Source organism: Daucus carota, chromosome 9 (genome assembly GCF_001625215.2).
Source record: "Daucus carota subsp. sativus chromosome 9, DH1 v3.0, whole genome shotgun sequence".
NCBI classification, from domain to species: Eukaryota; Viridiplantae; Streptophyta; class Magnoliopsida; order Apiales; family Apiaceae; genus Daucus; species Daucus carota.
This window is the reverse complement of record NC_030389.2, coordinates 40609653-40636408: the sequence shown is the minus strand read 5'-3', so window position 1 is coordinate 40636408 and position 26756 is coordinate 40609653. Positions and strand designations below refer to the sequence as shown.

Sequence of the window (26756 nt, the reverse complement as noted above, 5' to 3'; positions counted from 1 at the left end):
GTACCAAAACTCTCACTGAGGAGAGATCACAACGAAACTGAAATTACAAATTAAATTAAAATTACAAAATAAAAGCAAACTTTAGATCCAGAAAACAAACCACAAAAATAAGAAAAACTGGACCCCTCTACACCGTATAGCCATCCATTTGATCGGAGAAGACAAAAATCCGGATACTCCAATGATTTTGATCTAAGAATTTTTATTCAAAAATGAAAAGAAAACAAGAGATTGGGGCTTTCCATCGGAGAAAACCGATGGTAGCCCCGGCGATTATAGTGGAGAAAGAAGCAAGGGAGACGACTCTGGAGCCTGGAGAGAATTTTAGGTTTAACAAACTTTATTGTTAATACCTCAAGTTGTTAAGATTGTTTACACATGAAAATTCCTCTTGGTAATGTTCAGTAAGCTGCCAAGCCGCAAACAGATTAAATGAAACACCTGTCTGATGGTTCGACAATAAGACTACAATCGGGGCTAAACAGTGTTCTGAAGTACGTAAATCAAATCAATTATGTTAGCACTGGCAGATATACAAGAAAAACAAAGGGGAAGATTAATCTCGCCAACAGGAGAAAATACATTTAAAGAGGCAAGTAGTAAATCACCAATCCACTACAAGTGCTAAACACTTCTCAAACAAAACGAAATAAACAAGATTCGTGTAGCCAAAAGATACAAAAACACAGTAAATTTATAATCTTTTCCATGATTGAAATTTTCTTCAATCAGTAATAATATCTCTAAACAAAAACTCTTCTTCATAGCCGCTTTACTATATATACACCTAAACACTGACGACCTCACATCAGGTATATGAACGATCGCCACCCTAAAAAACTGATACAACTCACACGTCACTGACCCACTGTACTTGTCTTCCATGCTATCTTCTAAAAGAGCTCCATTAATTGCTGGACAACATCTGATTAAAGAAAAAAGCCACTGCATGTCATAACCTTTATACAAGCGAGTATAATTCATAGGTAAACAAATGATATGCTCTAGAGCATTGACGAAAAGAATGAGTCTCAAAGCAACCGGCTCTAAAAAGTTGACATGAATAATACAATATAGTTCTATGTATAAAACTTGGAAAGTAACATATTTTCCTGTGGTCGAACAACAGCAGATTGTCAGCAAACCTAGAAAATATACCTGAACATTAGTTGTACACATACCTTTAAGTACAGAGGGTGGTGTCTGGAACTCCTGCCAGACATGCTGTGATGAAGTGAGATCCATGTTCATAGACTTTGCAGCAAGATATGCAGCTCCAGCAGCTATCTGATGGGGTTTGAATTGTAGCCAAAGAGAGCTCCTAAGCCTACAAAAACAAGAAACTTTTAGTCAGACTAGCACTAAATTGATCATTCTTGAGCACTGCTCAGAGAGAATTGGATGATAAAACAAACCATCTGAGACAATACGATCTCGTGCATGGAACATCGTTTATTGCCACACAAAATACAAAACCACGTCAGCTTCAGACATTTTCTTAAATAAATTAGCCTGCTATAAATTTGAAATCTATATGAAATCACAGAATCCCAAGAGGAGACAAGACAGGAAATTTCCCTTGCCAACTACAAAAGCAGCAACAGGTGGATTATTTCCAAGAATCTTCTAAAGAATTGTTGATAGTATGTACTATTATACGATCACACATCATATGCAATCTACATAGAACATCAACTCCCACTCCCACCTCAGTAGCAGCAGAATATATGACTCCAGCAACTTTCGCAGTTTAAATAGCTGAAATGACGTAGTACCTACATTCCACACGAATAATATCGAAATGGGTTAGAGAACGAATGCTTGATTTATATATCAAAACGATTGATATATGCTTAATACAGGAATTATATAGTTGATTAGGTCCATCAACGAAGATATTCTCTACATTTTTAGGGACGGGATGACCGGATGAGTTTGAAATAAGTGTTTATTTCTTAAAATAAAGAAGTGAATTAGAAGGTACTCACTCCGTCCTTTACTTTCTTTACGGGTATTTTTCACGGCCGCCGCGCATTTTAAACCTCTTACAAAATATAGTTATGTAACTTATTTTTGAGATTTTCTTTTTGTGAATAAAAATTCAAATATCAAATTTTTATTCAAAAGAAAGAATATTAAAAAATAAATTACGAAATTATGTTTTCTAGGAACATTAGAAAGCGTGTCATACTCTCATCCTCCAAGATAAACTATGTAGGGGACAAAGGGAGTAGAAGTAATTTAAGACTTATAAGTGAGTGTTTGAGAAAGAAGTAGAAGCCATGAAACAAAAACCAGTATTTACAACTTTTTATAAGTATTCCTTGACTTTTTATACGAATAGTATGAATAATTGCTTAGATCATCTCCAACGGTGCTCCTAAATCATTCTTTAAAAAATAATATAAAATGTAGCTCTTAATAAGTTAATACATCGGAAAACGTGAGAATTCAATGCTACTCTTTATAGTTAGCTCCTAATTCACACTTTATATTTATTTTATATAAGTAGGAGGAAAAAGTTAACTAAAAGAGAGAGAAGATTGAAAAGAAAATAATATTATATTGAATTAAGAGCTCTTTAAAAGAAAGGAGAGAGAGTAGTCTCCTAAATTTTTCAAGAGCATCTAAGAGCTCATTGGAGCACTAGATTTTGATTTGCAACTAAAATTTAGACTTAAAAAGCTTTTTTAGAGAGCCCCTTGGAGTTGCTCTTATAACTTATAAACTAAGAAACCATGCTTTTAAGCCTCGTGTAACACCCTTTAATAAGTACTATATTGTTATTCAGTTGTTATTCAGTATAGAATTCTTCAAAAACAAGGATGCCCATGCGGTGCTTTTTCCTTAAAATAAAAAAATGAAGTAGAATTGAGAATCAATTATATAAAACTAGTAATTCTTATTTTTTTTCTAACTGTTTAGACGAACAGTACAAACAAGTGTTTCTAATTTATAAATCCAAAAATCCAGTTCATAATCGATTGTCAAACTACCTATGTTCGGGATGAAGACATGGTCGAACATCAGACCAACATACACTTTCAAACTTAAAAAATTATTTGACCAATAATTTTGATAAAATATCTAAGTAAAAGGGCTCACATCTAAAACATACCAAACTGCAAAATTCTGGCTTCAAAATTAACTAAATCTGATAAATAAATAAAATAAATAAACATATTTTTTGAATATATTATTCCCTTTATTTAACATTTCGTAATTAAATTGACTCAATTGTGACCGAAACTTGTATATATTATATCATTGATGAAAATTACAAAAATTATATTATCAAAAAATTTATGTAATTTACTTTAGAATATAATTTTTAGTTTTTCTAAATTATAAACTAATGATTTATCATTATCTGCCAAAGTATGGTCATTTTGACCACAAAAGTCAGGACAATTAAATTTGGATAATATTTAAATTCAAGAAAACATTTATTTTATGTATGTGTTGAGTCTTTTTAATTCTACATTTCCATCGTCCACCGATTATTAAATCTCCACATTGAAAAATTTAATTATCACTAAATTTATTTAATATAAATTAATATGATAATTAGTTCAAAGAATTAAAAAAAATTTAAGACTGATTGCTTTTCAAACGACCTGAAACGTATTAACGGTACTGTCATTACTTGCTTATAATCCGTGCAATGCACTCGAGTTTTTATAATAATTTTAATAATTTTTATTTTTGATATATCTAAAATGATGTAAAAATTTATTTTTCAAGAATAAATTATAATTTTTAATCAAATAAAACAAAATGAAATTATATTTTTTTAAAGGAAAAACTACTTGTGATGTATTAATATTTTTAGTTGATTTGGATTCGTATAGGCACGTTTATATGTAATATCAACTTTTATTATTCTAAGTCTTTTTTTTAATTTATTCTTTTGATATGTATGTGTACGTCATGAGACATAAACTTCTATTAGATTATATTTATAAAAATTATGATACTTAATGTAATTTGTTTTTTTTTAAATTTATATGGTTTTAGAATTAAAATTCTGAAAAATATAATTTGTTTTGCAATAAGAAAGGTAATTATAAGCATACAAGCAAAATACAGAAACATCCCGTGGTAAATTTGTCAGATCTGGACTTCCATCTTTAATCACACTTATAAACATATTTTTTCTTTGCAGAGTTTTTTCTTTACCAATATCTTTTTATTTTTCCCCACTAGCCAAATTAAGCTTTTTCTCGTACGTGCCAGTCAATTAATAATTTCTTTTAAAACACATCTTTCTTTTATTTATTACGTGAGGATTATATTCGTCTTATTAATTTTAATATTTTCAATGATATTATTTTTGTTTAATATATTTTTAAGAAAATATGTTAGATAAAATTAGTTTTGTTATAGTATGATTTATATGCTTGAATTAAAATTGGTTAGTAATATTTGATTTAGATTTTAAAAATCGTAGACATAGTAAAACAAAATTCGTTTCGGATTGGAGAAAGAAATTATATATATGCAAACTCACGCAATTGATTTCCCCAAAAGACATCTCCATAACTTGCACCAGCAAGGCAGAGCAGCACTCTTTCCGCGCAATAAAACGTACTAATATAGACACACATTGTATACCACGGTACAGACCCATAGTCCAGCCTGCTTATTTTGCTGCAATAGAGCATCCACCACGCCAGTATTGTTCTGAGTAATACCTGCAATATGTAAAAGTTCGATGACTCGAAGAAACAGCCTCAGGCTGCAGATGATTCTAGTCAAGGACTTGTAAGTGTTTCAACCAATTTTTCAGATGATATTGTGTTTAATATTTGTTTTATTTCGAGGCTTCTGTTTAATTGATTGCAGATCTGTTCCATATTTTTTTGCATATAATCAAATTTTAGATTGTTAGACTAGGAGAAGTTAGTTTCCGGTTGTTTTATCTTTTAAGTTTTGAAAGATGATTGTTATGTAAGTTGGTGAGATTTTATCTTTCAAACTCAGTTGACGTTATGGCTATAATATATCATGTGATTTGTTATTTTAGAATATGGAGGATCGCTACATTGTTCATGCTTTCTTTTGGGTACCCAGCACTGATGTCGACTCTAATGACCAAAAACTTGAAAATAATATCAAGTTGTTGACTGAAAAAGAAATCTGGTTTGTACAACATGGAGTTTTTCTTCGTGACGGTGCGCTAGTTCCTGAATATAAACAAAGAGCAGAAGATTCGAACATATCTTTGCAATTAGCGGTATGTTTCGTTTTTGTAATTTAGTGTTGATATATATGCTCAGTCAGTATGCTATATTGATATATGTTTTTATTTGGACATGTTTTATAGGAATATCTCAACTCATTGACAGCTTCACTTCGACAAAAGATATATGATATGTGGTCAGGGGTAAACTCATGGGATACTGACTACGATTGCAATAACAATCGATTAACTATTGGCTATGTAAAACGAAAGTTCTGGTTCTTAATACAAGAGTATGATAAACATGGTATGGAAATGAATCTCACAGTACAAAAGTACGTGGAGTTGTCTCTAGACTTGTACGACAATTGTGATGAAATTATTAGGGGATTAAGGTGTTTGAACTTATTTAGGGGCAATACTAGGTCAAATTTTGCATTGAAGCTGGTGGATGAGGGGAACGATAAGGCGGTTGATGTTGTAAATTCTGTCAACACCACCAAGTTCAACAATTTTTGGCGTAGTGGGAGTCTATTTTGCCCTGTTCCGTCTGCAGTTCATGTCAGATGCACGAAAAAGGTGGGACATGGTGATAAAAAGTTGTGTGTGGTACAACAAATCAAGTATATAGTTCCGTTTTCAGATACGAAAGCAAAAGGTACTGAAAACACTTATTACAGATGTTTCTCTGAACCTGAAGCAGATCATACTCACACAAATCCAGACCACGATGTAATGTTACTTATAAATGCAGAAGACCGAAGGATTTTGAATACACATACCAAAGAATTGGTGAGACATACTAAAGAATTTGTGTTTTAATTGTATATAATTATATTTTCTAATCGCATTTTTGGTTTGCTTGTTTTTTCAGGGAGGTAGGACCGCACATGCCAGAGAAAGCACAAGTGGCCGAGGTGGCACAATGAGCTTGGAGGATCTAATCAAATTCGGGACAAAGAACAAACTAAAAAATAAAAAGAAGGCATAGCCAATTATGAGGAAACATAAATGTTAGGAAAGAAATTTGCATGTCGTTGTTAACTTGTACCTAGACATAGGGAAATAAGGATTACTATTATTTTTTGGCAATGCAAGACAAGCAGATTGATCCTCTTCTTATCTTTGAACTCTGCGCTTCATCTGACTTCTGGTTCCTTGGTAGATGGACCGCTTCAAGAGCATTTTTTGTCGTGTAGCTTTGTTTAATTCGTGAACATATTGAGTGTGTACACACGTTTTCAGTTTCCTGAAATCTTCAAGTTGCGATTAAGGGTAATAACTAGTTATAGAATGTTCAGGAGTTTTTGTAACCTAAGTGGTAACGTTTGCGCAGGACACTGCAGGAGTACTGATTCTAGGCATAAGAAAATTCCAAGCAACTTCTGATGATCATCTGCACTATACTTTATGAGCAGGTAAGCGTCATATCTTTTAGTTGATTCGAACAGGAGTTTGCGGAAAAGAAAAAAGATTAAGAACACAGATATAAGAAATTGTATTTATCCTTCAGAAATAGGACTAAAGATTTTATTGATTTGAGATAGCTATATCAAGTTGATTTATACATATTCTTCAGGTATGCGTGAAGTTTGTGAATTTTCATGTATATGTTTAAGGCTTCTGGAACAGGGGCTTTTTATGGTTAAAATCTTAAGTAGCTTTGTGTTTGGTCTATTGCCACCAGAAAATGGCCATGTTCATGACCTTCCTCTATACATGGTGTGCAATTTTGTATAAAAACATTTACTATCCCCGCTGAAATTGTATTTTACTTCAGAAATAGGACTACAGATTTTATTGATTTGAGATAGCTATATCAAGTTGATTTATACATATTCGTCAGGTATGTGTGAAGTTTGTGAATTTTCATGTATATTTTTAAGGCTTCTGGAACAGGGGCTTTTTATGGTTAAAATCTTAAGTAGCTTTGTGTTTGGTCTATTGCCACCAGAAAATGGCCATGTTCATGACCTTCCTCTATACATGGTGTGCAATTCTGTATAAAACCATTTACTATCCCCGCTGAAACGAGGCTTATATATATATGCTATTCAGTATTCTCTTTGTAATTCACTTAAGTCAGTGTTTGGTAGAGGTGTTTGAACTATAGTATATTTAATATTTACAAATTTCATTACTTCCCTCATTCCAATCTTATAATCTTTAACTAGAACTCAAATTCCCCACTCTTTGGGAAGAAATGCTCCATTCCCAGTTATCTCATTTTCATTCCATCCATTTACCCCAACCAAAGGCAACGGAAGCCTATGTTTTGCACCAAGCTCCCAACATTCTTCCATACTCTGATACTCATCTCAGGTGTTTTCATGTTTAAGGCTTCTGGAACAGGGGCTTTTATGTTTAAAATCTTAAGTAGCTTTGTGGTTGGGCAAACTGCTACAGAGATAAGAGTATTCTCGCAGAGTGCAGACATGTCTCTGCCAAGTGAAATACTAACTAAACTCGCAACGACCCACCACTGATAGCTACTTCCTACTAACAAATAACAATTATTGACTATATATTCAAATAGAGTAAAACACCCTCAGATCATTCTACTACATTAGTAATACCTAAACACCTTCTTGTACTTGTGTAATGTATATAAACTACAAAGTACATTACAATTGACAATATCGCTAAATAATTTACAAAAATCATGCAACTTAATTCCCTTTTTTCCTTGCTCTGCAACTGTTACTGAGAATTTGTTGTTGAATGGTAATTGGGTCTCTGAGATTATTTCAAACACTGAGATTTTGAGATGGGAAAGTTGTATCTCCCATCCTTGACAGACCTCAACCCTCATATGTACCAACAACAAAATTTGATTTTTATACCTTTATTACAGCTCACGCACAGATTTTCAGCCTATACAGCAAAGTTATGCTCTAATACTGATAAAATATATCTATAAAATCATAAGGTAAATGCTTTTTTAACAAAGAGAATTTGTTAGAAAGAAGATATACAATGCAGTCCAAGTTTTAGTGTAAGACTGAGCAAGAATGACCAAAGTTCAGCTATTTATCCTTAGGCACGATGTTGTTCAATTTATCCCACAATTTCAACGTTTTTCATATTTGAAAGGAACTAAGATTTAATTTGGAGTTTAAAATGTCCAACAAACTGTCTTTACCGTTATTCTTTTATTACATACGTCCTTCAGACTAGAAAAACATCTAACGGGTCTATTATATTTCTTTGATTGTAGTAAATATCTCTTTTTAGTTTTACTCAACTTTTTTGTAGTTAAGGTCTAGATTACTATTAAAGCTCCTTCCTTAAAAAAATCATGAAGTAACGCAAAATGTAGAGGTTAAACATCGGCCTATTCATAACTTAATGACCTTGATCAAGACAAGAGAGCTACTCCTCATGTTTTTATTATTATGTACACTAGATATAGAAGAGCCTCCTGTAAAAGCATTATAAAACATACACATTTCCCAACTCTAGTTGAATCTGACTTCCCTTCTGGTGGAGAATATGTTCAAAAGATGAACCAAATGAGCGTCCAATTCCAGATACTCCGCCCCATGTAGCACTTGCTGCAAGATAACAACTCATAAATTTATGCATATAAGTTATATAAGTCAAGGATTGCACCTAATAATCAAAGGTGTGATGCTAGAGAATTAATGAGGGAGGAAGATCTTGGCCATGTGCATCCATCTCAATTATTGAGGATGCAATTTGAGAGAGATATTAGATTGAATCCAAGTGAACGTAGTGCATCGGACTTTGAAGAATTTTTGGGTGAGAAACCAAAAACTTTTAGGGATTCCGATGAGTTTGACATTATAATGGTGGAGGCATAATTTTATAAGATTTCCTATTCTATCCCAAATGGCCCGAGATGTGTTAGCTTTTTCAATATCCACCGTAGCTTCGGAATCGGCTTTTAACACGGTGGTAGAGTTCGAAATGATTTTAGGAGTCCACTACACCTTAAAATGATTGAAGCACTTATATGTGCAGAAGATTGGATGAGGAGTGTAAAAGCTCTAAGTGCGGAGGAGGATCCGGAAGAAAAGAAACATGAGGGTATGTTTCTTTATTTGTTTGATTATTTATTAACTGCTCACTCTTATATTTATGGAGGTTAATTAGTGTATTTTCTTTTTTCAGCATTGGAGAAAATTAACATGGATGCGAGTTCTACGGCAGCTTCAGTCGGGATGTATATTTATGGAGGTTAATTAATGCTGGGATGTATTTGATTTTTCAGATTCAATAATCGTACTCATGACTTGTAAACTTATTATTTATGTGTTTGCTTTCTATAATTCAGAATTTTGCCAATTTTTGGTTTTCGGTAATCGAAATATCAATTTCGGTTCGGTTTAAAAACCAAATTAATTTCGGTTCGATTTTCGGCAGCGTTTTTTCTGCTATTTCAGTTTCGGTTAATCGAATTTAAATTCAGTTCCATTCGGTTTTACCAAATGCTCAGCCCTGCATATAATTGTCGTGTACAGAGAAAAATTCCTGATGTGTGTTTTATAGATTATCAAAATTCAAAACCTGCCAAACGACATTTTTGATATCGCCGATGGCACATATTTTGTTGTGGTAGAACGTAGAACCCTTTACCGATGCCTAAAAGCTTGTTGGTGAGATCACGTTTGCAAATATTTTCCTGCTCAGAATTGCTATTTTAAATACAACAGCTATCAAACTGTTTTTCTCTGTTCACTTCTTATTAGCATTGAATAATGACTACTAATTCTGCACAAGGTAGTCTTTATTTTTCTTTTATAGTTCTCGTGTGGTTTTCAAAATTGACATAAACCCTTGTACCAAATATGTTCCTATTAGATTTGTGTGGTTTTTAAAATTGACATAAATCCTTCTACCAAATATGTTTTATTAGAGTAGGACATTGCTAGTGTAATTTTTTAGAAAAAAAGCAAATAGATTATTAAAACGATAAGACTAGCCAAATATAATTTTTATGGTTCCCCCATCTTCTTTGACAGTATAAAAAGTCTAAGCCAGTCTTTTTACATCATTATTATTTTCTTAAAGAATACATCTATATGAAGCTTTTAATGCATTCATCCACGTGATGCTATTCAGATAAAATAAAATAATCTTGTGACAATAGTGAATTCTACAAATGACTTAAAGCTGCATAATCTAGACCATTAGGTAAGTTTCATTTCTCAACAGTTGAAAATTTCAACATATGCATGGGCTACAGTAATATAAGGGAATGCACTTGGACTCATATCCATGTTGGACATTTTAGCTGAGTCTGGATAACAACTCATATCCATGTTTGACATTCTAGCTGAGTTTGGGTAACAAAGGAGAGGGGGAGAGAGGGAAATAGAGGAAGGGAGGGGGGATAAGATCTCTGCATGGAAAATATACAGACCTGTCAATAGAACCCAAAACTAAACTTCCAAAAAGCATAAACAAGAAGACTAAGAATGACAAAAATAAAAATAGAACCAAAAAGAGGGGCACTTGCAGACCGATTGAGTTGGTTTACACAAATACAAGAATGAGAAATAAAAAGCTGGATTAAGCATCTCCAATGGTGCTCTTAAATCACTCTTTAAAATATAATATAATATGTGGCTCTTAGTGAGTTAAGACATTGAAAAACCTTCCAACTCCAATGCTCCTCTTTATACATGCTCTCTATTAATATTTTATTCATATAAATTAGAAAGAGAAGTGAAAAGAGAGAAAAGGGTTGAATGTGTAGTGGGTGAAAAATTAATATAATATTAGTTAAGAGCTACTAGATGCTCTTTAAAAGAGAGGAGAGATGGTAAGCTCTTAAATTTTTAAAGAGCATCTAAGAGCCCATTGAAGCACTATTTTTTGATTTCCTCTTTAAATTGAAGGATAGGAGCTTGTTTAAGAGCTCCGTTTACAACAGTACAACTAATCAATCTAGTGATGCGTATCACTGTGGAGTTATATAAACAGAAGTCCCAAAAACAATTTATGGGAAATGATAGTTACATAAACACAAGTCCCAAAAGCAATTATGGGAAATGATAAATATAAGTTATGAGTAAAATATATGTTAGTGCCATATATTGTCAAATTGTCTTAATTCATATTCAAATTCAAATTCAAATTTGCAATACTGTTACCATATATTGTCTTAATTCATCAAAAATGTGGCTAAAAGCCACTTTTTGATTAATTTTTTCTCAGAAACGTGGGCATTAGCCATTTCTTTGAGACATAAAAACAAAGTCCAGCCACCTATTTTCAAATTTGAAATTTTAGTCACTAAAATGTAAAAAATGGATAAAGTTTGGTCAACACTTTGCATTTTACTCGTAAGTTATTCAGGAAGTTGTGTTCATTGACGTGGTAGGTGTATAAGTGACAGTAGACTGGATCTCCCAAACTCAAATAAGCATGACAGAACTAATTCTTTTTCTTTACATGACAGCCTCTTCCTGAAGAAAAAAAGAAGTTAAGTTTGCACACATTGGACCTCCGCTAAACCATAATGGGGATGACCTTCATTGATATATGTCGAGCAATACATATATGCATTCAGTATTACTCCGTAGCTCACTTTTGCAAACTACTATTCAGATTCTTTACATATTTCTTTGGCATGGACATGAAGGCTCCCAAATGTGCTTCAGGTGCCTTTTGCAGGAAGTAATTAACATATAATAATGTCTTAGCTCACTCACCCATCCATATAAGAAAAATTTTGTGCACTTCTCCTTCACTAGTGTATTTTGAGCTCTACTCACTTTAAATAATGCATTGAACATGGCCTAATTTATATAATCACAAAACATGGCAATTTCATAGATTATGCAGTATCAGAACTGTTTCAATTATTTGATGCAGTTAACGCTAAGAAACAAAGGTACCTGATTACTGTATAGTGTATATGGCCTCAAGGCCCTTGTAATTCCTGGGAATCATTGTTATCTTGGAGAATTGTAGGAAAGATCATCTGGGGATTAAGAGAGCATGCCAAAATTTATCCTTGTTTAAGGATGCTGTTTATGAAAGTGAAAGAAAACTCAAAACTAGTGCTATTAAATACCATCTTACTGATCTATCTTTAATTATTTTACTGAACTATGAAGTATAATGTAAATCTATTGTAGGGCTAAAAAAGAAAATGGTGATAAAATGAAGAGAGATCTATAACCATGAAGTTGAGAAACTAAAGAAGTTAGTTCCTAATAATTTGTTAGGGGAAGAAAAGCCTTTTACATTTCCACTTTGCATTTTCCCTTGAACTAAAGAGAACATGGAGCCGTTTGGTTTGGTACAGACTACGAATTTTTCTGAAATTAGTAAGTTGACTGAATAATAGGTACAAGAATCACAAGTTTCTGAAATATGTAAAGAATCTAAATTATTAAGGGACAACTGTAAGCACTATCAAAAGGCTAAACCTCTATAACGCATAAAGCATAAGACTAAGGTTGTGTTCACTTCATGGAATGGAATGAGGGAAGAATGGAATGAAATTTATATTATAAATTGAGAGTGATTAGTGAAATTGTTTATAATTTTCATTCCTTCAATCATTCCATTCTAACTATTTTAACTAAAAATCTAACCCACATGTTTTGAAAGGAATGTTGATTCCATTTGTTCATCATTTTTTCCTATCATCTTTTTCATGAAATTTTTTAACTCACTCATATTTAATCATTATTGCCTCATACTTTCTCCAATCTTCATAAAACTTGTTCATATAGTTTCATTTCATTCTCCCCTCATTCCATTACATGAAGTGAACACAACCTAAGAGTTATAAGGTGCGTGACAATCACATCACAAATTTTTATTTTCATACTGTAGGTTTAAATGGTTTATTTCGATGCCAGATGCTGGAAACCATGAATCTCCCTGACTTAGTTTGTTATGGATAGAGATAAAGGTGGCTTTCTAGAATCGTTAAATCCAAAAACCAAATTTGTAACATATCACTAGGTAATTGTATCATGGCTCCCACATGAAAGTTATAAGGGACTCACTTAAACCATACTCGCTGCACTACAAACCAGCAACAAGAATAAGTAATTTCACAAAAAACAATCAGTAACACCCCCAATGTTCCAATATTACAATATCCTTCAAATCCCTTAGTCCCAAGCTTTGAGGACTATGTTTGAAACAGTAATTTAGTCCATGTTAATGTTGAACTTTGAACTATCAATTTAAATAGTATTATAAAACAGTATTGGCTAATCATGAGACAATATAGTTCTGAAATAGATGCGAGTGAAAATGTGTTTTACTTTCTACAAGCATCTTACAGAAGATTATTACTTACTGTGGTGTTGAGAATATTTGACATGGAAATTACAACAAATGCTACAACATTGAGTATTCCTGCTCAATCGTAAATAGCATGGGTACTGGAGCTAGATTTTCTTTTTATCCTAGTCCTTTGACCTCATGCACACATCGTCAAATTTTGTATTTGTAAGAGTACACATGTGAAATAAGTCTCTCATTTACATTTTGAGTGCGCCAAAGAGGAGTGCTAAATGTGCACATGACAATATTACAAATCAATCATACCAACCCCTAAAGTCCCCTCTTCCAACCTAATCCAGTCCCAAAAAAATTCAACCCACAAAACCAAAATCCACAAAAATCAAACAACCCATATTACAAAACAATATAAAAAAGCCATAATCAACAACAAACCTGCAAGATCCCAAAGCTCATATTTATACACATTCAGCTCAACCATAGCCTCAAACTGAAACTTCTTGCCCATCACTTTCCTCTTTCAATAATACATAACCAACTCCACATCAATCGGATGAAACCGAAACCCCGGAGGGAGAATACCCATCATCACAAATCAATTCTTCACACTCTATACACTACACAAACAATCAACAACACAATCATACACACAATTACACGCAACAACAATTAATATAAGTGATAAAAAGTATTAAATAAGTGAAATAATCAAAACCCAGTCGGTATTATATATATAATAGATTATATAAATTATATGTTAAAGAAATTATCATAAGAAATTCTATATCAATCTCTATTCCTGAATAAAGGAAGTTAAGATTTAAGGTATCACGAGATCATGCCCACAATTAAATGGAAATTCTGAAAGCCAATCAAGACAAGAACATAAACACATTAAAATAAACGCATATAAAAGGGTCATACGCATAAAAGCAATATCAGTACAAATTTCTGCACAAAAAATATCCTCGTAAAAACTAAAAACAATATTGTTCTAGTTTTTGCTTAACCCAGTTTACTCACTGCATACAGACTTTGATATCTAAATACATATAAGTAGAGCCATCTGAGTGATTTATCCATAAATCCGTCTGTACATTAAAGAGCGGATCTCTATCTCTTCAGGAGTGGGAAAGAGATTTTTCAAGTCCCATCCGTGCTCGTCTTTTAGTTCTTGATAAACCTCATCATACATATCAGCCTGTATAAATGGATACTGAGAGACCAACTTATCATTAGAAGCTAAGTCTGATCCTTTTGTTTCTAGATGCCCATTTACCCCAAAGGCTGCAATGGCAGGGAGGTGTGCAGATATGGGAAACACACACTCGAACAAGGAAACTGCAACCTCTGGTTTAGACGAGTGGACCACCCAAGGCATTTTCTCGATAGTGCTTGAGAAGGAAGTAGATTCTAAACTGATATCCAAATGAATGTAGATGATCTCGAAGTCAACATCATGTGGCTTGTCAACATACCAATTCTTTATGGTTGACAAAAATGATTCCCACTCACAACCATGAGTCCCAAACAATAATAAGACATGTCTACCATCGAGCTCTGAAACAGTGATCACTTCCTGCCAGGCAGATTATTAGTACAAGTTTCAGAAGACGTTTCAATAAAATAGTATGTGATTGAAAATAACAAAAACTATTATCTTCAATAAAATAATATGATAATAAAAACAAAAACTATATCATGCGAGATAGTGCTCATAAATAATGACACATACCTCACTGCCGGCTGAATCTTGTCTACGTAAAATAGACTTGGACGATAATATTTCCTTCAGTACTATGTTGCCTTGTTGTTCCTTCTTTGCCACTTGCACGGCGTTTTCTATGGTAAACGGGTAGGCATCAACTCCGAAGCATGCAAAGATGTGCAAGGCAAAATAGCTGACAGGAATATGCTTATCGCCTTTAAGAATAACTAGATCACATGCTCCATACGAAAAATACGGCTCCTTAAGTTTATTATGGAAAACTGAATTCAAGTAGCGACACTTAATAGCGGGCAGAGTGTACCAAGGGATGCTACGTTCGAGATGGCTGCATCCGGCTCTGATCCATGACCATGAGGAATGGTACGATGTGATGATGGGAATTAAGACAAAATCCTCTTTCTTATCCTCGCAGATACGTTTCAACTCCTCAAGGATAATACGAGATGGATATTCATTCAACATGTAAAGACCCACGGTCTTACTTTTTAGGTCGGAGGTAGGTACCTGCAAAAAAACATAAACATGGGTCAGACACAACATATGGAGAGATTCCCGACAAATGGGAATGAAAATGTGGACTTGCGAAATACATCTAATATACTTTGGTATGAATGATCAATCTGTGCCTTGCACGCGAAATATAAAATGTTCACTTGCCTTGTCTCCTGTGGGGGAAATTACATGGGCACCCAAAATATCAGGCAATGTAACTGGTTTGCCATCAATGATTTCAGAAAGGAGTTTGGCAGCTTCCTTATCTACTTCCTCAATCTTTTCATGGGTAAAAGGAAAGCCTAAGACACCATAAGCATTGATGTTCGCTCTGGCATCATAAAGACACAAGAAGCCATTGCGGTCAAAAAGAAGGAAGCACACAGGGCCTATAAAGTCAAACTCCTCCGTAAGGACATTGACCGTTCTCTCATCCTCTGGTAAGACAGCAAGCCACGGCATATAGAACTGATTAGAGAACGCCTCTTTGTCGTCACCAAGCCAGATAAAGACAATCTCAAGCTCAGATTTGCCGTGAATTTGGTAAGTTTCAATCAAGTCGGGTATATATTCTGGACAAGTAGCCACATTCCGGACATCATCTCTCAAGAAATAGAGAATAACAAATTTGTCCCGCAGTTCGTCAACCTTAACCTGAGAGGGGAACACAGAATAATCAATCACACTAGTTTTAGACAAATTAACATACACCATGAAACACAACAACAAAATAATAATTCCGTATTATTATAACCTTAACCTGAAAATTTTGCATACTGATTCCAATTTCAATAACAATAACAACCAACACAATTAAAATTCACAAATAATTCCTCGAACACGAATAACAGTAAAAATCTACAACAATAAAATATAAATTAGCATTAAACTTTACCGCATCGCCTTTCCTTGTGTACAGGCATTGTGTACCGGCCGCAGTGAAAAGATGGAACAGGTTGGTCTTGCCAAGTTTATCATAGCCCCATGGATGACTTGGATTTAAGAGAATATCGCGAATTGACCTCTTCGGAACTTCTTTTTCCGGCGACTCTGGCGGTGGTTGATACTTACGCTTCCCGTCCCGAATCTGTGCATCTTTCACCATTTCCACCCATTCGGCCGGGCATATATCGCGATCGTATGTAAGATTCATCTTCAGATTGATTGATTACACTGAGAAATACATATCAGAATTCAGAACCCTGATTACACATTCGCTCTATATATGGGTCATGGCCCATTGGGCCTCCGTGCCATTTCATGTCACCTCGTTTCCGGAACGTCCCAAAATAAACTACTTTTCAATACTACACACACTACCTCTTGTATCTCTTAGGCTGTGTTTACTTGATGAAATAATGGTGATAAAATATGAATATAGTAAAAAAAATTTTGAGAAAAATTGTGAAGACACGTGATGTTGAAATGGAATGAGCATTCCTTCGACAACATGTGTATTAGAACTATAGTCAAAAGTAAGATTAAAATGATTAAATGAATGAAAATTATATACATTTTTTTTTATCAACATCATTTTAGAGTACAAAATTCATTCCATTCTTCCTCCATTCCATTCACACCAAGTGAACACAACTAATTATTATATGTTTGATTTAAATTCAAACATCAAATTTTATTGTGAAAAATTAAAAAAATATTATAAAACTATATTTTATATAAAAAATTCGGCTGGGACAGAGGGAGTATTATTTAATTTAACTATGTTGTTAACTAATATATACAAGAATTTATCCACGTGTCTTTTTTTCATGTTAAAAAAATCATATACAAATAAGTTATTTACAATAAACATGAGCAATAATATTAAAAAGACAAATATTTATATATTTATTTATTTACCACTTTCTCCTTTTTGATTTTTGAGTATATATAACATGAGTATATATATTATTTATATAAATATATGATTAAGAATAATGTAACTTTTAAGAGTAATTTCTAATTTTTATTACAAGGTACATTTTTACTTGATTTAGCCTCTATGTGTGTGTGTATTTAATAATAATTTATTAAGAATTGTAAATGTAATTTGAAACCCAAAAACACAAGAAAATTAAGAAGGAGGTTTAGAATTTTCTTGCCAACCCATTCACTATAAGAAAATATCGGTAATGTTCAATATATAGTTCATTGTATGCCTTAGCTAAGTTTTTGATATCACTAAATCAGTTTAGTAACTCAAGTAATATCCCATGAATTGAGTTGCGAAGTTGATATCTTGGTTGATAATCAATCCCTTTTTTTTTTTTTGTCAGGAATAATTAATCCTTTTTCCAAACTAAAGCTTTCCACTAAATTCTTAAAGGCGCACATGAAAATTCCTCTTGGTAATGTTCAGTAAGCTGCCAAGCCGCAAACCAGATTAAATGAAACACCTGTCTGATGGTTGGACAATAAACTACAATCGGGGCTAAACAGTGTTTGAAGTACGTAAATCAAATCAAATATGTTAGCACTGGCAGATATACAAGAAAAATCAAAGGGGAAGATTAATCTCGCAACCGGAGAAAATACATTTAAAGAGGCAAGTAGTAAATCACCAATCCACTACAAGTGCTAAACACTTCTCAAACAAAACGAAATAAACAAGATTCGTGTAGCCAAAAGATACAAAAACACAGTAAATTTATAATCTTTTCCATGATTGAAATTTTCTTCAATCAGTAATAATATCTCTAAACAAAAACTCTCCTTCATAGCCGCTTTACTATATATACACCTAAACACTGACGACCTCACATCAGGTATATGAACGATCGCCACCCTAAAAAACTGATACAACTCACACGTCACTGACCCACTGTACTTGTCTTCCATGCTATCTTCTAAAAGAGCTCCATTAATTGCTGGACAACATCTGATTAAAGAAAAAAGCCACTGCATGTCATAACCTTTATACAAGCGAGTATAATTCATAGGTAAACAAATGATATGCTCTAGAGCATTGACGAAAAGAATGAGTCTCAAAGCAACCGGCTCTAAGAAGTTGACATGAATAATACAATATAGTTCTATGTATAAAACTTGGAAAGCACCATATTTCCCCGTGGTCGAACAGCAGCAGATTGTAAGCAAACCTAGAGAATATATACCTAAACATTAATTGTACACATACCTTGAAGTACAGAGGGTGGTGTCTGGAACTCCTGCCAGACATGCTGTGATGAAGTGAGATCCATGTTCACAGACTTTGCAGCAAGATATGCAGCTCCAGCAGCTATCTGATGGGGTTTAAATTGTAGCCAAAGAGAGCTCCTAAGCCTACAAAAAGAAGAAACTTTTAGTCAGACTAGCACTAAATTGATCATTCTTGAGCACTGCTCGGAGAGAATTGGATGATAAAACAAACCATCTGAGACAATACGATCTCGTGGAACATTGTTTATTGCCACACAAAATACACAACCACGTCAGCTTCAGACATTTTCTTAAATAAACTAGCCTGCTATAAATTTGCTATCTATATGAAATCACAGAATCCCAAGAGGAGACAAGACAGGTAATTTCCCTTACCAACTACAAAAGCAGCAACAGGTGGATTATTTCCAAGAATCTTCTGAAGAATTGTTGATAGTATGTAATATTATATCACACATCATATAGCAATCTACATAGAACATCAACTCCCACTCCCACCTCAGTAGCAGCAGAATATATGACTCCAGCAACTTTCGCAGTTTAAATAGGTAGGAAAAAAAATGATTCATAGTAAAAATTCAGAGAGATTGCCAGTATGATCAGCTTTTAGACTGAATAGGCAGGCCAGCCTCCAAATTTTTTTGTTACTGGAAATAAAGAGCTCGTGCTGAAACTACAAAAAACCTTTTGCTGCAAGTATAAGTGGCATGCTAACTGCTCATCCAGTCCGACATAAACAATCATCAGAAATACAGCTGACAAACTTTAAGGATACGACCTGAACCTCTGACCTCCGAAACATTTGTATAGATGATCTAGATCTAGGCCAAGAACTTAACAAAAAGGTGAGTGCTTTGCTCTCTCGAAGTAAAGCAGATACTAAAAAATACCATATATATCCAAAGCAGATGGTTCTGCTCATCACTCTGCTAGATTGACCCTCCTTATTTTCATGCTACAGTAGAATACTCCCATGAGTGCCTTTTATAGGCACATATTCCCAAAAAAATTATGAACCACTGACAAAGGCATAGCTCACAAACCATTTCACGTTAGCCAATAAAGGAACCAAATGTCTATGTGCACTGTGCAGAACCCCCCTCCCCCACCTCCACCCAGAAAAAACACTTCAACATCAATGACTATCAGAAAAGTTAAACCGTTTAACATAGGGAAAACAACATGTGCTTTTGCGAAGCTTCAACTGAATTAAACAGAGGTTGAAGTGATACATTCACATCTATAAGTGCATTTGAGTGCCTGGCCCTAGCACTAGAGACTTGCATTATTGTATCCAATGCACATTCCATCAACCGTTTTGAGTGAGAGAATGGGTTTCAATTCCTCTGTAAGCTACAGCTGAAAAGGATTTTAGGCACTAGCTACCGTTCCTCTGTAAACTATTTACAGCCAAAGATTTTAACGCACCAACACTCCCTTGCAAGGAAAACATTTCACTGTAAACCACAACAGACTTCTTTGCCGGTTCAGATGGCATGTTTATCTCTCATTTGATTAAAAGAAAATCAGTACTCCCTCCATCCCAAAATAAGTGTCGCTTTGACTTTCTGCACGTAATTTAAGGTGCAAGAAAAACATACTTATACACATTATTTTCCAAATTTTCTTTTTCTGAATAAAAATATATGTGTTAAACTTTTATTCAGAAAAAGAAAATTCGAAAAATAATACGTAGAAGTATGACTTTTTTACACCTCAAATTACGTGAAAAAAGTCAAAGCGACACTTATTTTGGGACAGAGGGAGTAATACTTAAGCCCAATCCTGCTCAATTATGCTGATTAAATGAGTAAAACTATATGCAAACAAAACAAACATTAGTAAAACTTATACTTTTTCCATGTAGGTGTGGTACACAACGTAAACAAAGTGAAAAAATTAATGTACTTGCAATTTAAAATTGATTTAATTGCAAAATGCAACCCTTTAGTTTGGGCAAATTGCACTTTATTACCTAAACTTTAAATAATTGCCAAATGCATCCCTTGACATGTTTCAGCGACGCACCTTGAACCCTTTTGGACAATTTTTGTCTATTTTGACCAATCAATGTGGAATTTAAAAGGGTGAAATAGACTTAAGAATGTACTAAAATGTAATGTTATAGGTTCTTAGGTCTATTTTACCCTTTTAATTTAACATAGTGATAGGTCAAAATAGACGAAAATGGGCCAAAAGGGTTCAACATGTGGCGCTAAAATATGTTAAGGGGTTCATTGTGCAATTATCTAAAGTTTAGGTAATAAAGTGCAGTTGGACCAAACCAACCGGATGCGTTTTGCAATTAACTCTTTAGAATTACATGTTTGGGAGTGAGGGAGTTCATTTATAAATGTGTGTGTTAAGGAGAAAAAACGAAAGCTTGAAAATGACATCATACCAATTATATATAGCTAACTTAATTCTATGATCATTGCAAGTCCATTGCATCAAAAGAAGATTTTGAAAATTCTCAAGCAACCCACTAAAACCATGTTTTGCAAAACATAGTCATATATCAAATTACATTTTGAAGATAACAATTCATAGAAACATATTCCATGAATGTGCTTTTCCAAATTTCAAAGGACTCGATGTCAAAAAATGTAGTAACTAGATTGGAAACACAAAGGGTCACACATATTGGAAAAGTATATGAAATGTAAAATGTGTAGGTACTATGCCCCAAAATAGAACCAAATTTATAGTTCTATTGGCTTTGGCCTAGTGGTCAAGGCTCGAGGGTTCAAGCCTCGTGGAGAAACGGTGAAGTAAATTAAATTCAGCAAAAAAATCCTCACCATTGATGTCCATAAGATAGTGATTCTTGAAAATCATGTCAAAATGTAAATAATAGTTGCATCAATTTATGTGCATAAAGACTAATGCAACTTAATATAGCAGTGTTTTCTTATAAAGATAAATCATACTGGTAGCACAAATTTTGGATATGTTGCTAATTATCTTCTAGCATTCTCTTAGGACACAAGAAAAACAATGAAGCTTTAGAGAGATTTAAGGTATTAATGTTCACTGTTCTGAAGACAGATATACCTCTCCAACGCTCTCTTTTTATAGGGCATGTGCAAATTGTTGAAAGTTCCAAAGAGAAGCTTACCTTCCCCAACTCTATGTGTGTGTCTGTGTGAGTGTAGAGAATTGAGGTAGAACCTTTCACATTAAAAGGTGGTACAGTCCTTTTCTGCTCCCGCATATGCAGTGGTCTTGTCTGTCACATCCTCTCACTACTATCTCTCCATTGATAAGTTTAATTAGCACACTCTCTAGAGGTAAAAACCTTTACAAGTTAACAGACTTTCTGCTCTCAGTGTAAAGTTAAACTGTTGCTCCTTAACACAACCTGAGCTCTAAAATCATGACTACATCTGCACTAAGGCTGTCTATACTTCCGTTGATAGAAGTACTAAGTATACCCAGAAGGCAAAGGAAATCGGTACAGAACAAATATGGGAAGTTTTACAGGAGAGGTCAAATCAAGCTTACAGGTCTCTAAATTTTAGGAGTGAAACATATGTAAAGGTCAACACTAATTTTGGAAAGTCTTGACAGGATATAACGGTATAAACAGCACACACATAACCACTGGATGGGTGGCAGGAAGACTTATAAAACCATTTCGGACCATGATGACATTTTCATCAGCACCCTAAGCAAACAGGAAGCCATGGTGAATAGTAAATAATTTTGAACGAGGACTTCATGAAGCAAACAGTACACAGACAATTGTTATAAAGCATTTGGCAGAACTGGATTCGTAGCTCCTGAGGCTTCTTTTATTGCTATTGTGCAGACTATTTATGTGTATGCATGTTAAGAGCATCACTAGACATCCCTGGATCAACTTCAGATGATAATTATAACTTTTGGTGAACAGCATATCAAGCACCAGCTAAGAATATCATTCATAGGCGAGCACATTATTCCTCTAAACCCTGCAATTGTATGTCAATCCAAACAAATCAATATAGCATGCTGCAATTACTACACAGATAATTTACTCGATAGCATTCAATAAATACATCATGACAGGTAACAGAAATAAACCCAGAGAAAATAACTTCTCCACCGCAGGATACCCAAGCCTCGACTGATGCATAATTTTGACTGAAATGGAATTTTGGTCCTACAAAAAACTCAATTTCTGCAAAGAAACAGATACGGGAGAAAGCAAAACACCAGAAAGTAAAAACAAGTAAACAACAGAGGAAGCAAGGTCAGGTCCTGGCATATAATTTTTTGGTACTTGCACATTCTTGATCACATAGTCAAATATCAACAGAGTGTACAAGTTTAAGAATCAATGTAGTTCACCGACTGCAAAAAATTCGGCCAGGTAAAGAGGTTTAAAGAAGATAACAGAATTTGGGCTTACCCTTCGCTAACTAAGCTAAGAGCCAAGTTAACCAACACTGACTGGGAAAGGCCTAATTTATCAAGCGTGGATGTAAGAGAGGCATAAGGATGCTGCACAGTAAGCTCAAAATTCAGAGTTGTCAATATTATATGCTCCGCTGCGATCACTTTTTCCCGATACTGTTCAAACCAACCCTGTACAAGATTAACTCAATTTAGTAAAGCATTTTGAAAGAGAATCACAATTTGTAAGTGCTCAGCATATATAATACTATAATCAAGACAACCTTCTTAAAGTTTCCGAAGTAATTACTTAGAAATTATTTAGGAATTGAAGTTTTTTTATTGATTATATTACAACTATACTACCATTTGACAACCAACTCATATTTTGGAGTTCAAATTAGCGTCAGTAAGAAGTCATACATGAGGTTTTTTCATTTCTTAGTTTACAACTATACTTCTATTGCACAACTAACTCAACATTTCAGAGTTCATAGCATCAGTAAGAACTAAGAAGTCATAGATGATGGCAAATGACTAAGAGAGATATCATAGTAATTTTAAATAGATAATTCCTCTTACTGTCTTCTTTTGGGAAAATACCTTGAAGCTGCACATTAAAAAAGAAAAAGGAAAAAAAAGTTGTTCATAGTGGTAGTATGGATACTCACAACTGGAAAACGATATGAGAGAACATCGAAGTCTTGGTTATGGAGAATTTCACATGAAGCTCTCAAAACATTGTTCAAAGGGCATGCTGTCTCTTCACTCTTGGCAGCCAGGAACAGAGCAGCAGTTGATATCATCTGCAAAGTAAGAAATTGAGCAGTCAAGCAAACCGAGAAAAGAAAAACACTATAAAAGTATGGGTGGGTGTTCAAATAAGATGTTAGGCTCTTCATTTGAGTAAAACATAATCAGTGCTCTTGATTAAAGATTTCAAAATGAAGGATATCTTGATTTTCAAATTAGGAGGATTTGGTGGAGTTATTTGTGCATTGTGTCAGTTACAAATCAAAGAGAGGATTAGTTGGGACAAATAATATCTTAAAATGAGTACAAATAGAAACAAGGTTTGCAGGTCGAGGGAGGCTTAAATTAGACATTGATGTGTGTGTGGAGAGCGGGTGATTTCTCGAATATCACCTAGTTACATGTGGAGAATTGGTGATCTCTCTAATATCACTTGGTGTTTTGTGTGCATGAGTTTATCAATAAGATTTATATAAGTTATTTTGATAATATAATCTCGTGGTAACCTACATATATATATAAGTTTACACATGTATTACATACTTAAAGAGGAGGCATAACAGGATCCTATCATAAGATACCAATATCTCTGAAAAATACTTCACTATCAAACACAAGTGAAAATGCAAAAAGCATGTGACATGGTCGTCAAGTTTGAAACGAAATAGAATCATTGAATAAACGGAAAAAGAGAAAGGGTTCAATTTAACAGCAAAATTAAGATTTAAAAAAGTACTCACAAATCTATCATGGCATGCATGAGACCTCCGAACAAAAAAACGGTGGCAAAGAACCATAGCTGTTCCAATGGTGGTCTGTGGTCTGAAAGTAATATCAAAAGCATCATCGGATACCATACAACAGACTGGACATTCTACATGAAGATGTCTAAATGTGCTGTAATGAATAAACTTACATTTGTAGCTGAATTCCAAGATTTTGAAGGAAACTGCAATATGAGTAGCGCAGGCGAGTTTCTTGTAGTGCATCAATTCCATCTTTCCTTGAAGGGGAGCATCTCTCAATCTCATCTCTCGACATAAACACCAAATCCTCATCCTCTAACTTCGAACGGTCACGCTTACCACTTGAAGGTTGACAGACATCAACTCTCACACTATCCAAATAGGCAGAAGTGTTTCTGTTTGCTGAAGGACCATTTTCATAGATAGGAGGTTGGATATATGGTCTCGTGCTACTTTCCCAGGCAGACGTGGAAAACTTTCTCCTTTTATTCGGAGGTACTACGTCAGCCTCAGCAATTTTACTGCAATAGTTAGACTCCCAGAAATTTCTTGAGAAATCATAAGAATTTTCGTAATTTGGGAAAAAGTTATGAGGGAGATTGCAGCTATTGTTGGTGGTGGGAGCCATGGTAGTATTAATCAAAGGACGGTGGTGCCTGTTAAAAGATGACCTACGGTCACCCCGAAAAGGTCCAACTTGTGAATGATATGTCTGCACAAGAGCCATGGTTTTGTAGATGCCCTAAAAAAAGAAAAACATCAAATTAAATGTGCACAAAAATCATTAACTACGGCCGGGGTGAAACAACTTTGTTTAATGCAAACATATCCACTAATTAAGATGGTTATTGCAGCCTTATCAAGTCAAAACAATAAAGTTAGTTCTTGCACGTAATCAAGCCAATTTAAAATGAGATTATTACGCAAAACTTCATGCTGCAATCAAAGAACTGCCTAGTTGAGAACCACAAAACTCTCATCTATCAACTTCTATGGCAATAAAAAACAGTATAGACCCGCTTCGATATAACAAAACAAAATTTTCAACCTTTTTTTTACAAACAGTTCTAAATCAACCAAAATCCATTTAACCTATATACAAATTCACATCATGATAACTAGAGACCTGATTCGATCATAACGCTTAACCTTCGCAAACAAACGATCATAACTTAATCCAATTCGAAACACAATTCTCCGTTATTAAAACACCCACTTGCACACAAAAATTTCAAATTGTAAACATCAAATAAAATTGAAATCTTGCAGAAACTTAGCATCAGAACGGCCTCAATTTTAATCATACCAACTTAATCAAATCATTTTCCAGATCAATTTGAGCATATGAACACAATATTCAAATAAAAATCGCAGCTTTAATCAAGAAACGTATGAGAAAACGTTGATTAGAATGAAGAAAATGAAAAATTAGAAAAGATGTTACCTGATGATGAAGAAAAATAGATCTGATGAGAAATTGAAAGATAATAACAAGGGTGAATTGTTAGGTTTAAAGATATCAACGGGAGGTTTGTAGATTGTTGACAAAGCAAACGGTGGGTTGGATGGTGGGCTACACTTTCGATTTCGAAGTTGCGAAAAGTGGAATAACACGTTTTATTATCTTTTGCGAGTGAGATTGTGTATTCAAGTTTTTGGGATTATTTTTTTTTTCATCTGCGTGTCGAAATAAACACTCTCAATGATTGAGTGGACGGTGTATTTTTTTATTATTATAAATATTAAATTATTTATAATATAAAATTATCCATCCAAATAATTTAAACTGTACATTTTTTTAATTATAATAACTATTTTAAACTTGCCCTAGGTCAGGCATGAGCACCAGAATTAGTACGGAATGGACTAAGCGTAATGCATTTCAATTGATTTCTGGTGGTGGTTTTTTTCTCATTTATGTACTGCACTTGAGTTCAAGTTTACTAATTTTTTTTCTCCCCTAATCTCAATACTTCTTCCTTACCTTCGATTTTATCGAACCAATGATGAACCTACCGAATTGTCCCTAGCGAATGATGAACCAAATTTTATCTGCGAAGTTAACCAAATTAAATTATTTTGA

The 26756-nt window shown here is 33.9% G+C and overlaps 2 protein-coding genes across 5 annotated transcripts; both read right to left on the bottom strand.

Moving 5' to 3' along the window:
- Positions 1-550: 550 nt before the first annotated feature.
- On the bottom strand, positions 551-26347 carry LOC108201867 (cyclin-T1-3-like). 4 transcript variants are annotated; one of them, XM_064084657.1, is made up of 7 exons: positions 26118-26293; positions 24844-25415; positions 24668-24749; positions 23846-23980; positions 23191-23366; positions 1182-1327; positions 551-925 (listed from the first exon to the last, which is right to left on the bottom strand). In XM_064084657.1, the coding sequence occupies exons 2-7, from the start codon at positions 25398-25400 to the stop codon at positions 894-896; spliced, it is 1128 nt and encodes a 375-aa protein (XP_063940727.1). In that variant the 5' UTR covers positions 25401-25415; positions 26118-26293; the 3' UTR covers positions 551-893. The 4 variants fall into 4 exon arrangements, with proteins under 4 accessions (XP_063940727.1, XP_017225691.1, XP_063940728.1 ...); XM_017370202.2 differs by lacking the exons at positions 551-925; positions 1182-1327 and adding exons at positions 18268-18516; positions 18775-18920 and having other exon boundaries at positions 26118-26347; XM_064084658.1 differs by lacking the exons at positions 551-925; positions 1182-1327 and adding an exon at positions 18998-22959 and having other exon boundaries at positions 26118-26292.
- On the bottom strand, positions 14293-16934 carry LOC108201864 (probable nucleoredoxin 2). Its single transcript, XM_017370198.2, has 4 exons — positions 16534-16934; positions 15804-16292; positions 15153-15650; positions 14293-14996 (listed from the first exon to the last, which is right to left on the bottom strand). The coding sequence occupies exons 1-4, from the start codon at positions 16789-16791 to the stop codon at positions 14493-14495; spliced, it is 1749 nt and encodes a 582-aa protein (XP_017225687.1). The 5' UTR covers positions 16792-16934; the 3' UTR covers positions 14293-14492.
- Positions 26348-26756: the final 409 nt, after the last annotated feature.